The sequence below is a fragment of the Zophobas morio genome, unplaced genomic scaffold (genome assembly GCF_036711695.1).
Source record: "Zophobas morio isolate AGI-343-1 ecotype UQ-CSIRO unplaced genomic scaffold, CSIRO_AGI_Zmor_V1 ptg000024l, whole genome shotgun sequence".
In the NCBI taxonomy this organism is placed as follows: domain Eukaryota; kingdom Metazoa; phylum Arthropoda; class Insecta; order Coleoptera; family Tenebrionidae; genus Zophobas; species Zophobas morio.
The window spans coordinates 3,782,917-3,797,113 of record NW_026972129.1 but is presented as its reverse complement, the minus strand read 5'-3'; the positions used below and the strand labels follow the sequence as shown (position 1 = coordinate 3,797,113).

The window sequence follows — 14,197 nt, the reverse complement described above, 5'->3', positions numbered from 1 at the left end:
AATTCCTTTTTTTTAATCCGGGATCTGGGCTGTAGGCATGATGTAATGAAGAATTTTTATCATTTCATGTTTACAATTTTGTCGAGAACATATGCAACCAACATTTCAAAACAGACAAATTGATATTCATAAACCCTAATCTCATAATAATGTGACAAGTATTTTTAGCATTTTAAAAATTTTCCGCCTCCCTTAAGAGGTCGTCAATCTTATAAGTTTTAGTTACAAGAATGCATGTGAATGACAAAAATCTGGAATCCCTAATATCACAGACCTAATATCATACTATATGCTCCGTCTATATATAAAAAATCTTTGAATGGGTGTCTAGATGTCCATGGTCACATGCATCATATGACATGTTTGTATGTTTCTAACCTAACTTTTAAACATTTTTTCGCGGTTTTTGTAAGTGCAATGATTTGTTTCTGTTTGGTACGCTAATCATAAACGGAGCTAACATTGTTGGTTTAAGTTTGTATGCACAGTTTAAATTTGCTGTTTTTGCATTAATTGTATTTGGGTATATGCATGAACATAAACATTGTATGAGTTGCAATTTACTTTGAACAAATGTAGTTTTCATATGCGAAGTGATTAAATTATTGAGTATGGCGCAAAGAAGCATTAGGTAATTTACCACAACAAAAATTAAAGGAAATGTACGTTTTGTTGTATATTGTAGGTCATTCTTTACTCCGATTAAAGTTTCAGAAAACATTGAAGGCGATGAAGGGTATGTGAATATAGAATTTATATTAAAATATGCTTTCTTCATTTATAAAGCAAGTAACTTTGAATTATAATCATGTTTCTAATAAGTCCCACTTACTTCAATTTAGAAAAATTGCTGCTTCAAATCTATTATTTGAGAAATCAAAAGATGTTAACAAGAGATCCAGGAAGTCTAGTAGCGGTGATAGTTCACCAGACACCAAGTAAGTAATAGATATATAAATATTGAAATTTTGTATTAATCAAAATTTTATAGAAAACCATGCACGTTGACTGATGTTGGCTCAAAAGCAAAAACAGGTAAGCCATAAACTGATTAAATACTTAATGTCTTTTTTTATGACATTAAAGATACCGTCGTCTTCGTTTATTCACTATTAAAGTCTCTCCAATCCCTTAAATGTGACATGTGGGGGCGCATACGTCGGGAGGGAAAGGAATCTGTAATGTCGGCTAAATGTCTGTCGTGGTCTGACTTTTTGACACAATTTGACATCATGTATTTCGGTTTTTACTTGAAAAAGAGGAAAAATTTCGGTACCGGTGCCAAAGTCACAACGCCATGGGCGTGGATGGTCTTCAAAGGGATATGCAGTAGGAAAATTTTTCTTTGAGGTGTTTACATTGTTATCGGAATGCGTCTCAGGAATTATTAAGCTGGATTCTGGATCACGTTTAATATTTGCTGGGGAACTTGAAGAAGTAGGAACAGGTAGCGGCGACTTGGAACCATGGAGGAACAAAGTAGGAACAGAGCCGGGTTTAAGTCTTTTATTTGTATAATAACAACTTCTCTCAAAGTGTTTACCACAAATGTATAAATTATGTGCAATATTATCACCTGAAATGGTTTTAATAGTTATACATTCCCTTATTAGGTCAAAGATTTATGTTGGGGTACCTACTTGTAGCATTAAAAACCTTTTTGCACCACCTTTTGTTCACAGTGTTTGAAGGGAATCTGTGCATTATTTTGTGGTCTCTAGGATCTTTGATTACCCGACAAGCAGGCACAGAGCAATATTTTTTCGACATTTTGATAATATCAATTCAAGCACAAACTGTTTTGGCGCGTGACAAAACGGATTAATTACAGGTTCCTGTAACTCCCGAAGGGGGTGACATCTTTTGATATTTTCCCTTTTGACAAGTCGGACGATTGTAACCAATTGGAGAGACTTTAATAGTGAATCAACGAAGACGACGAAAGATACCATAAAATTTTCGCTGTAACGTATCGTTGTTTCCAAAAAATTTAGGACAAATGACATTAGCATGAAAGTCATGTTCCCATTGCTTTTTATTGATATTATGAGCCCTGATTTGTTCATCTTGCCCAAATTTTTTTGGAAACGACCGTAGTTTATTAAAATGGCATATGACTTACTGCTATCAAACGCACCTTGTACTAATTTTTAATACTTAAATACTTTAAAACCACAGTTTAATAGTTTATTCAGTTAGAGTTTCTCTCAAGAAGCAGTGAACCTCCTCCATTACTGTCTCTTGTGGGCAGGCGGGTGTTCCTGCCGATTGTTATAAATAATACAAATAATTGGGCATTTTATCAGCAATTATTATACCTTAAGAATTGTAAAAATACTGAGACATCATTGAACATTGTGTTATGTTAACCTGTTTCATTAGTGCAATGTATTTGCAACCATTTTTTTAACAGCCTGTGATAGACTATTAGACTATTAAAGTAAAATGACAGTTGGGTGTTTATTTCTTTTTCAGTTTATAAAAAAAAACTTATAAAGAACAAAAATGTGGAAGATGAGTGTAATAAGGGACTACCACTTTATTGTACAAACAAGTAATCTGTTTCAGTTTCAGTGTCATTTAAGTAAATATTCGAACTATTGTCTTTCACGCTAAACAACTAAACTTCGTATTAATTAGCAACTTATCTCAGTTTATAATAGAGTATTACGTGTTAAACAAGCATATATGGGACAAAATACGATAATGGGCAAAAACGTGTTCCTACCACATTTATCTGTGTTTTCTTTTAATTTTTTCTTAAATATTGAATTTATCATAAACAATGACTTTATAATTATTAGATATTACACAGTTCACTAATATTAAGTGGTACACAGTTGTGGTTTTCCATTAAACTTTTAACAAATGTAACGCCGGTCCCCTGTCCCCAGGCGATATTTACAAAATGCTTCGTATTGTGGGCAACTGCTGCATTCATGTTATTTAAAGTGAACCAAGAGCTATAAGGTTATATGGCCATCATAAAAGTAGTTGACCGCCAATAAATATCCCCTTTGTGTGGTTCGGACTAAGCTTACCGGTTGGCAATAAATCACCTTCTGAACATTTCTTGCTCATATTTAACAGGGCCGGCTTTCAAAGCGAGTGGTTATTTCGGAACCCTCAGCGGCTGCAGGTAGTAAAGAAATAGTGGAGTGGTGGATTTTCATATTTAGTGAAAGCCGCCCCTGAACGAAACCACAAGAGCCGGTCGAGCCGCAGTGGACACGTTATTTACGACCCTAAAACCTTTTCTATTGTAAACAACTTAACTTCGACACAATGGGATGATTTTATGATGGCCATATAACCTTATAGCTCTTGGTTCACTATACGTATAATTTATTTTTGTAAACTCAATACCGTGAAAATTTATTTAAACATGATTAAAAGTCTTTTAATTGCTTTATTGTTGCACAAAAAAAATAAATAAATGTGTACCTACAAATGCATCATTTAAGATTTGGTAAGCATTTATGGATATTGTTATCATTGCTTTTAACTAAAGAAGCTGTGACTGCTTCTGACAAGTTGACAAAGTGAGTGAAAAAAATGGCCAAACAGGTAAGTTAACTGTTGTTGTAGTTTTCACGTTTTATTTACATCATTTATTCGTAATTTGAAAAAATATGTTTTCTAAAGTAACGACGGTCCCCACTGATATAAACGGTATTTTCAATTTTATAGCGTAAGTATTATGTTTGTCCAATAAAGCATTGAAAACAGTTTGTTTCAATGGTTATGTGCTAAATTTCAGATTATTGCGAATTACAAAATATATATATTAAACGTATTTTGTAACGACGGTCCCCTGTAACGCCGGTCCCCTTATTTTTACTTTTACCGATAAATTCTTATCTATAGTGGCTAACAGCCATATTATTTTATGTTTTAGAAAATGAAGAAAACTGCAGCTGAAAACGAGAATATGAACGTGAAAAGAAAAAAAAAACGTGCAAGAATGTCGGAAAAAGATGGAAATTTAAAAAGAATGAAAGACACGGAGTACCATCTAAAAAAACAAAAGAAAATAAATGACATGAACAAAAATGAAAAGATGCGAGTAAGACAGCAGGAAAAATTAAGAACTAAGCGTTACAGAGATATTTTCAACATTCCAGGCATCTCGTCGATGCACCAAATTACGTGTAGTATTGAAGCCAAAAAACATATTTTGTAGAGAATTAAGTTATTTTGAATGCTCATTTAATTGTATTTGTAATAACTTTCCTTTTACCAATGGCCAAATAAGTTTTATTAACGTATTAAAATTTAGTATTATTTTATAATTAAAACTGTTCCTCGCTTAGAAATAAAATCTAGTTCTTTATTTGCTGCCTATTAAAATATTTTCGCGGACATTATTATAAATTGCTTTTTAACATCCTGTAGTGTTAATCTAATAACAAAAAGTTACACCTAAAACATATTAGTTATTACTTTTTTCTTTTCACTGATTTTGCCCTTTATCGTATTTTGTCCCATATCCTGAATTCATTTTTACTTGCGGAACGTATCTCCGTAGATTAATAGGGTCCATTCGGCGAATGATGTTTGCTCGAGGTTTCTTGACGCATAGAGAATGAAATAATAGGTCGTCCATTTCCGTCTGTCTATATCTGTCGTCTCTGTCGGTATTTATTACATAGATAATCTCTAACTACCGGACCGAATCCAACAATGGATGATGTCATCGTTAGTTAAAATTTATCTATTTATCTCCTCTCAAGAAAACTCTTACTGTTATTCCACTGCACCTATTCAAAGTGATATATCTACGCAATGGAAAAACTCACTTGAAGCATACACATACCATGCTTCTTTACCTGTATTTCAACAGTGCACACATATCTTTATTTTAACTAATAGGGCTTAAGCTATCCACCTGTTCTTCGGGGGCGAGGGAAGTTCTGTCTAAATAATTTTGGACCATTTTTTGTGTTTGAAAAATTAGTAATACGTTTGTTAAATGTTCATTTTAGCAGTAGATGGAAGTGGACAGACAGAAGAGAAAAATAATTTACTTAAGGAACGAAAATCTACCACCGGTAAAAAAATGTTTATAGTGAACCAAGACCTATAAGGTTATATGGCCATCATAAAAGTAGTTGACCGCAAATAAATACCCCCTTTGTGTGGTTCGCACTAAGCTTACCGGTTGGCAATAAATCATCTTCTAAACATTTCTTGCTCATATTTAACAGGGCCGGCTTTCAAAGCGAGTGGTTATTTCGGAACCCTCAGCGGCTGCAGGTAGTAAAGAAATAGTGGAGTGGTGGATTTTCATATTTAGTGAAAGCCGCCCCTGAACGAAACCGCAAGAGCCGGTCGAGCTGCAGTGGACACGTTATTTACGACCCTAAAACCTTTTCTATTGTAAACAACTTAACTTCGACACAATGGGATGATTTTATGATGGCCATATAACCTTATAACTCTTGGTTCACTATACATTACATTGCCAACTATTTAAAATTATTTTGTTTTTCCAGATTTAACGTTATCTACAAATAAAAGTAACGATAAAGGTAACGACTCGTACAATCCAAATATTGTAAAATACCATCCAATCAATGATGCCACTTGGGAAGCAAATCAAAAGTAACATAAAGAATGTATATATATTTTTTTATTCGTCTATTGATTGTTTCAGAGTCCCTTATATTGTACTAACTCGAACTTTGGAAGAAATTGAAAACACGTCCGGTAGACTAAAAATCATTGAAATACTGAGCAATTTTTTTCGTTCTGTAATTGCGTTAAGTCGTAATGATCTTCTTCCGTCATTGTATTTATGTTTAAATAAACTTGGACCCGCATATGAAGGTAATGGAAAGATAATAAAAAATAAATAATTTAAAAATTACAATTTAAATGTAGGACTTGAGCTTGGAGTTGCTGAAACAAGTCTAATGAAAGCTATAGCATCATCTACTGGTAGATCGATGGATCAAATCAAATCAGATTGTCAGTCGTTGGGTGATTTGGGTTTAGTAGCTGAACAGTCCAAGACCAACCAACGCATGATTTTCCAACCCACCCGTCTTACTGTTCCTGGAGTTTTCGAAAAATTAAAAGAAATAGCAAATTTAACAGGACATGCTGTAAAGTTTTAATTACATACAAGTAGCAGTAGATTTAAAAGCACTTATTTGTAGTCTCAGACGAAGAAAATTGAAAAAATTCAAACCATGTTTGTCGCCTGCAAAAAGTCCGAAGCGCGTTTCCTAATTCGATCTTTAACTGGGAAATTGCGAATAGGATTAGCTGAACAGTCTGTTCTTCAAGCGTTGGCATTGGCGTGCACTTTAAATCCCCCGACGTCAAAGGATGAAATAATCAGTGTAGACGTATCGAAAAAATTAAACTCGGAACAGTTTAAAACTGAATATGATGAGTTAGCTCTGATTTTGAAGACCACATATTGGTACGTGTTTTATACATTCCCTTTAAAATTTTGTTAATTCAATGAATTTCCGCAGCGAATGTCCAAATTATGATTTAATAATACCAAAATTATTGTCGGATGGAATAGAAAAATTGCCAGATTATTGTAAACTGACACCTGGAATTCCATTAAAACCCATGTTAGCTCATCCAACTAAAGGAATTCAAGAAGTTCTGCAACGCTTTGATGGCATGAAGTTTACATGTGAATGGAAATATGATGGGGAAAGAGCACAAGTATCTCCAGCATTCATTTGATAATTCTGTGTTTATTATTATTTTTGTTTTATTTGTAGATTCACATAAATGGAAGTGAGGTGTTCATTTTTAGTCGTAATCAAGAAAACAATACATCCAAATACCCAGATATCATTTCAAGAATTGATAAATGTAAAAGTGAAGATGTTAAATCGTGCGTACTCGATTGTGAAGCTGTGGCTTGGGATCGCGAAAATAAAGTGATTCAACCTTTCCAAGTTCTTAGCACCAGAAAACGGAAGGTGAGTACCTAATATGACTAGTAAAAACTTTAAAGTTTAATAATGATCAAAAATTAACTTGAGTTGCTTTAATTAAAAAAAATTGTGTTTATAAAGATTGATCGCTTATTTTAGAAAGTTTGTGTAAGCGTTCACCGATATTCACTATTCAGTCTCTTAAATTCACCAGACCACGATTTATTTATTCTTTTTTGTGTACTTCATTTCGTTTTCAGGATGCAGATCAGTCCCAAATAAAAGTACAAGTTTGTGTCTTTATGTTTGACCTCTTATATTTAAATGGTGAATCACTTGTTAAAAGACCATTTATTGAAAGACGGAACCTGTTGAAACAATACTTCAAAGAAGTTGAAGGAGAGTGGTGTTTTGTTACTGCAATAGATACAACTGTAATGGAAGAGGTACAGGAGTTTCTTGATGAAAGTGTTAAAGGTAACTGCGAAGGTTTGATGGTCAAAACGTTAGAACAAGAAGCTACATATGAAATTGCTAAGCGATCACGCAATTGGCTGAAATTAAAAAAGGATTATCTAGACAGTTGTGGAGACACATTGGATTTGGTAGTAATTGGAGGTTATTTAGGAAAAGGTAAACGGACTGGTACATACGGTGGTTTCTTACTAGCCTGTTATGATCAAGAAAGTGAAGAATTTCAAAGTATTTGTAAGGTAATTATAATCTTACAGAAACAATTTAAATAAGGATCTACTTAACTATGAAACAAATTAATTAATAACTACCACCATATTTAGTAAATTTTGTTTCAGTCTATCACTTGGTTCTGGTGAAATACATTTTTCTCAGCTAATTAAAGTTAGTGAACTCTAAACTGAAACATCGAAATTTGACAAGTTAAATTTTGGTCCAACAGCTTAAACGAGGTAGAGATCTGAAGATTTACAAAAAAAAAAAAAACAAATGAAGCAATGTACAAATAAAGTAAATTCCTTTGTTTATCACCTCTGAACTAAAAATATCATAAGGAAGCACGTGACCTCACCCGAACAAGGTGAACGAAAATGAATTATATGATTGTTTATGTTTGAATAAAAACCGAAAAGACAACAAATTCGCTGACAACATTTTATTGGTTTAAAGGTAGATCCTAACGCTTTTTCAATGGTCACCGGTGACAATAATTGGTTACATTCCTTTAGAATCAGATTAAATTGATTAAATTACGAGTAAGTATGTACATTCTATTTTTGTATGTTAGCCTTTTATTTGTTTAGAAAAAAAACAGAAAAAACACTAAAGGGTTGCTCAAGTCAACTAACAGAATTTTAATTGGATTATATGAAATAACTGGGTGAATTAACGTGTCAATACAGAGGGAAGTTATTTAGAAGAGTAAAAATTTAATATATCCCCTACTTCTTTTGTTTCGCAGTTAGGTAGATTATTATTTGAATACTTACCCTTATAAAAGAACATTGCATGTTTTTTTCTACTTTTAGATCGGTACAGGCTTTTCAGATGATGCACTTCAGCAACATTCGGAATTCTTTAAAAGTCATCTGCTTTCGGAGCCAAAGTCATACTATAGGTATGACACCAGTCATGAACCTGATCATTGGTTTGATAGTGTACAAGTCTGGGAAGTCAAATGTGCGGATTTGTCACTTTCTCCTGTTCATAGAGCTGCAATTGGAATCGTTGGTAATTCACAATCAATTTAATAATAACTCTGCACTCGGCAGTTTTAGGTCGATTCTGAAAAAGGAATATCGTTAAGATTTCCTCGGTTTATTCGTATTAGAGATGATAAAACTGTGGAACAAGCTACGTCGTCGCAACAAGTAGGATCATTGTATTCCAGTCAGGAGCAAGTGAAAAACCAGATGACAGGGAAGAATAAATTAAATGAAGACTTTTACTAAATAATTTTACGGTAGTCATCTACTCTTAAACTGTCAGCATCATTGATACAAATTTTTAATCAGACATCAGAGCAATTTGTATTTTATTCAACACATTACAATATATGTTTTTATAAAAGGAATTAAAATTTGATCAACATATACAGAAAATGTAAATTTAAGGTGTTCGTAAATCGATACATACACAAATACTGATTCGTAAATATCCACAATGTAACTGTGGATTTTAGTAACTATTCTGTCACTTGACATTCTGACATTATTATATACAGGGTCATCAAAATTGATTGAGAGAGTTGGTACCCCCTGTTTTTGTCGTGAAGTTTGTCAACCTTATGACAGATTTGTTTAAGGTTATATGGCAATGAATTCAGTGGCGTGACAAAAATTTGAAACTTCAAATCTGACAACTAATATTTTTACCAAAAAAAAAAATCGAAAAAAGACGCCACTGAGTTTTGGAATTTGAAACTTGAAACTTCAAATCTGACAGCTAATATTTTTATACAACTTAATAAACCAAATTATTCAAGTTCAGGTTTACCAACTCTCTCAATCAATTTTGATGACTCTGTATTACGTTGAGGTTAGCGTTGCTAAGATCGTTTTCAACAACGCAGAAGAAAAGATACTACCTACAAGCTCTCACTGCTCAATCCTAACTTACGGTATGATATTGCGCATTTTGCGTGACGTCATGTGGATGTCATGACCGTCAACTTTAAATTCTGGCTTGTTGCATGTTCGTGTTGTTACATTATCGGTGATTAAAAATCGGCGTGGGTAAAACTCAACAATTTATTTTTCGGTTATACTAATTTACACGATTAACTATACAGCGATTATGTACAGAATAATTCCGATTCGACTGCTCCCGACGGTGGTTACCATTTAAAGAGCCACGCGGTCCTTCTCGAACAGTCGCCGTCACCACTTCTAGACTTATTCTGGAGCACCCATCGCGACTTCCGTTTCCAGGCTTTTCTTTAGCGAAGGCCGTCCGGCTGCCATCACCGACGATGAATCACCCATCATCGCCACACATACTAGAAAACCCATAGCCGTCGTACGGGTTTATCTCGTAACAGTGTCACTATCAACGAATGATGCCAAATTTTGAACACATGTTATTGGCGTCTGATTTCACCTTCGAAGATAAGTTAACCCATGATTAAACACTCAACTGAACCGAATCTCAACCTCCGTCTTCTTGTACCATGGCTGGGCGGTCGAAATATATTTATTCCCACCACCCGTGCGATTCAGCGAGCATTGCTTTGCCCGCTGCTCGCTTTCCAATTATTATTTTTGATAATTTATACAAAATAATAGTTTTATTTTCAACGAGACATTTGAAATTTATTAAAATTATTTCGTGTATATAGGTTTTAAAATCAACTGACACTCAGTTAATATTATTTTTCTCATAATTTTCTTCGCGACACGTAACATCGGTTGCTCGCTGGTCTACAGCGGTAAGGGTCAATACGAAGCGTTTAAATTTCGACCACCTAGCTTTAATCATTAACATAAAAAAATAATCAGAACAGGTCCTAAAATCGTGATAGCCTTGTGATACTCCAACGGTTTTTTCAGTTAATGAAGATTTCTGGGAATAATTGTCATATTAGTGTGTTCTGTTATTTAGATAGTCGGATATCCAAGTGTGGGTATGCTTTCGTATACCATAATCACTTATTAATTTGTCTAACCATATTTGGTGATTTAACACAATGAAAAGCACAAGAAAAGTTGCAGAAGATACCTAGATATTCTTTTTTTTTTTTAAGTTCGTCTATTCTATAAAACTAATGAAAAGTTGAGTGAGTGGATTTATCTGTTTGGAAAACAAACTGTGATTCAATTAATAAACAAAATACCTTTCATTATACATATAATCATTGAATCTTGGTAATATTCGAAAAATTTTGAAACAACAGATTTAATAGCAAGAGGTCGGTCGATAATTCTGAATTTGTGGAAAATTACCAAAGAAATCGGAAATAATACGTATACCATGCCGTATACCTTCTATAGGTATACAGCCAAAGTGTTAACAACGAATCGCTAGTGAGACAAGTGAGATATGATAAGTTTATTCCCCCGTAGTACAGTGGCGAACAGGTTTCAGAGAGTATCATCAATACAAAGTCAACGAAGAAAAAGAAAAATGTAACTCATACTCATTAATCGACTGGAATGGATTTGACTAGATTCTTAATTCTCTCACTGACTGACTGCCCGTTCCCGTAGGCTGGTTCCTATTTAAACTGCCGTACGTTATTCTAAAGGGTTCGCGATCACCGCCGTCGAGGTTGTTCTGGAATCCGCCATCGAGACTTCCGCCAAACCGCCTTCAGGCTTATCTCTATTCGAACGCCGCCGTCTCCGATGATGAGTCACCGGTCATCGCCGTATATACTAGGAAACCCATAGACATCGTACCGAGGTGGCGTATGAAATAAACGAAATAAACCCATACGCCATATTATTACGCCTAGTGGGTTTGTCAATTATAAATATTAAATTATAATTCAACATAATATCACATACCTAAAGATTTAAATTCTGCATTATCTCTACTAATATCTAGATTCAAATCTCCACACAGTATTATGTACAGATGGTGTTGAAAAATATGATCTAAGACTTCGATTACCTTATTACACAAAATATTAACGTCGCCTCTGGGATTTGGAGATCTAAACACACTAGCAAAACAGTTGTGTGAGTTGATATCTGATTATTGAGTATCACATAGGTAATGAATAATATGTATTTCAAAGTGTTTCTTAACGACAAAATCCTGAAAGATTTAGTAGAGATACCTATTTCAAAGTTACATTTAGTTCACATACCACCATCGCCTTCTTTATCTAGTGAAGTACAAAGGCTTAAACTAAATATAATTATGTTCAGAGATACGAATGATGTTTAATGTTGAAGTTGTAGCCCATGTTTCAAATATGCAAAGTAGCCTTAATTGCGAGAAAATTCAATCAGTGGGTTGGCAATTAAGTAGTACAGCACAAAAATCTTCACAGGCTTCTTCTAAATTGGAATTTGTACCAACAACGAAATTTCCCGCCGATTAATTAGTCAGTTTATCGACCTCTCGCGATGGGATTTTGCCCGTTGTACTCCTAGAAGGTTTTGCTTAATTTTCTTTTGAACAACTGTTTTGTTTGATTTAATAGAAGTATCAGTCTAATCGCCACTGGCCTCACAGATATTAAATAATAGTTCGTTACATCTGACATTTTCGTGAAGATAACAGCTGTTTTCTTCATTTGATTTAGTTATGACTTACACTTGCTTTTCCAGATAAGAAATTTTGCTTGGTGGTTTTTATCTATTTTATAACAAGTTCCTTAAGTTCATTTAAGGTCACTTCACTACTGGCGTCACTTTTACTGAACAAAATTACAGAAAAAAGAAACACGTGAAAATTATTACTTGGAGCATTTTAGTATTTATATGTATATCTTCAAAGTAATATGATTTAACTGTATGTTTATGAATAACAATTTTTAGAAAAATTTTGACAAAATTACAAATTGGCGATCAGTGTATTAAAGCCAAACTTCTATTGATCTCATTTCAATAAAAACTTTGTACACATTTTGAATGTATGAGCAACATTTTTGTTATTTGTACAAATACAGAAATATTTTGTGATATAGGTACGTACATTTAATATATGTATATATACTTGAACTTGTGCTATTCCTCACTTTTGTCGAGGTCAGAATTTGAATAGAAGTAATCTGATGTTTTATAAATTTGTGAAAGATTTGGGGAGTGACTCCTATCAGAATTTGTATTTTTTTTCTGCAACAAAAAATAAAAATGTGTGTTAATATTATCAGCATTACTAAAACTTACAAAGAGAGGTGTGAATATATTTGCCACTTTATTAGTGGTACTTTCTGTGTAACCCAATTCTTCTTCAGCCTTCTCAATATCTCTTTCTAGAACACTCAGTGTAATTTTCACCTGTTCAATGAGATTTTCAATAGAATCAATTCTTTGAAGTAAATTTGTAAGCATTTGAAAGTTGCCATGAACAGATGCTAACGAATTTAAGGCAGAAATTCTTTCTTGTTTAGCAAAGTAAATCATTGTTTGAAACTCTTCTAACCGTGCAAACATATCATCAATCAGCTTATTTATCGGTTGAACCTAAAATTTTTTTCATAACTCAAAATTTCTTGAAAGTATGTACTTACTTTTTCAGTTATGTCTGTTAATACAAATCTACTAAAATCTTCAGCTGTTTTTTCACAAAGTTTTTCCATTGCAGTTACCAAATCTTAAGATGATAGACAAATTAGGTATGTACAATGTAGTTAAATTTTGCAGCTTTGTTGAATAGGTTAACTATTAATAAGGCGCCTGTAAAGGTTTGTTAAAATACGTAAACTGTAAAATTTTAAGTTCTCGTCATACCTATAGGTGACGAGGTATACTATCAAGCATGTCGAGGTCAGGTTCAGTAAACTGTAACGTGTAAGCAACACAGAAAACCTACAGCTTAGGTACAAGTCTAGTAAGAATAAATGGAATAACATAAGGCTACATAAGCTTATGTTCAAAGTACATACTTTAAAGTTAGGTTATCTGTTTCTGTTAGAATAGTTCTACATAGGGGAGGGAAAAATATACTGGACTGAGTACAGCCTGTCCGGGTAATGTCATAGAATGGTAATGTAAAAAATCGTGGAGAGAATTCGTCCGTGACTACGACAAAGGCAGTATACCTACATATAATAGATAACAGCAAGTAGCAAGTGGAGTGTTGTTGGTTGCGTCCTAATTTAGAATGGTCTTTGCAAAGTTATTAGTTAATAGAGAATAATATCTATTAAATGACTTTGGGTCTTTGCATGTTTTTTTTTTCGAAACTATCCCAATAGGTCGTGGGAACTTATGTTGTGGACACATTTACTGAACACTAATACTTCCTAGTGTCGTATTTCTTACAATTATTCAGTTTTATGAAAAAATTGATTGAGTTATTTTTTAATTGGTTTCTATATAATTTTTGGAGTACTAATTTTATATATTGTAATAATCCAAACTTCCCGCCTTTAAATCACCTTGAAAAAGTTTGAAAGGCCCGGGAAAAATTTAAAAATTCAAAGTTTGGCCTTGGCTGTGATCGTCTAACAAATAGGAACCTACGTTGTGTGTGTTTTTTTTTTTGTTTTTGAAAAATGGCGGGAAGACGTTCTTTCATACAAGTGAGCATATACTTCATGTGAGTTGAGAGCGCAAGAAATAATAGACAAAATTAGGGAGGGGTCGAAATCCTTCCTTAGGAGGAAAAGGAACGAAGAGCGAAAGTGACTCAGCGTGCCCTTCTGG

At 33.6% G+C, this 14,197-nt stretch overlaps 1 protein-coding gene and 1 long non-coding RNA gene across 4 annotated transcripts; both read left to right on the top strand.

Annotated features, from left to right (window-relative positions):
• The first annotated feature begins 355 nt into the window (after positions 1–355).
• Positions 356–8,969, top strand: Dnalig1 (DNA ligase 1). 3 transcript variants are annotated; one of them, XM_064064455.1, is made up of 14 exons: positions 356–631; positions 686–736; positions 843–938; positions 992–1,035; positions 4,989–5,051; positions 5,496–5,604; positions 5,657–5,829; positions 5,884–6,107; positions 6,162–6,430; positions 6,486–6,687; positions 6,747–6,950; positions 7,166–7,618; positions 8,408–8,605; positions 8,657–8,969. In XM_064064455.1, exons 1-14 carry the CDS (start codon positions 612–614, stop codon positions 8,828–8,830), a joined length of 2,280 nt encoding a protein of 759 aa, XP_063920525.1. In that variant the 5' UTR covers positions 356–611; the 3' UTR covers positions 8,831–8,969. The 3 variants fall into 3 exon arrangements, with proteins under 3 accessions (XP_063920525.1, XP_063920526.1, XP_063920524.1); XM_064064454.1 differs by having other exon boundaries at positions 357–631; positions 4,986–5,051; XM_064064456.1 differs by lacking the exon at positions 4,989–5,051.
• On the top strand, positions 1,042–4,000 carry LOC135135415 (uncharacterized). The gene is made up of 2 exons (XR_010281534.1): positions 1,042–3,567; positions 3,899–4,000. It is a non-coding gene; the product is annotated as an uncharacterized LOC135135415 (long non-coding RNA).
• Positions 8,970–14,197: the final 5,228 nt, after the last annotated feature.

Bases quoted from the DNA above. Each gene is read 5' to 3' on its own strand.
- Dnalig1 (XM_064064454.1), top strand. From the start codon at position 612: ATGGCGCAAAGAAGCATTAG. The intron at 6,688-6,746 runs GTATCTCCAGCA...TTTTATTTGTAG, and splicing joins ATGATGGGGAAAGAGCACAA to ATTCACATAAATGGAAGTGA. The intron at 6,951-7,165 runs GTGAGTACCTAA...TTTCGTTTTCAG, and splicing joins TTAGCACCAGAAAACGGAAG to GATGCAGATCAGTCCCAAAT.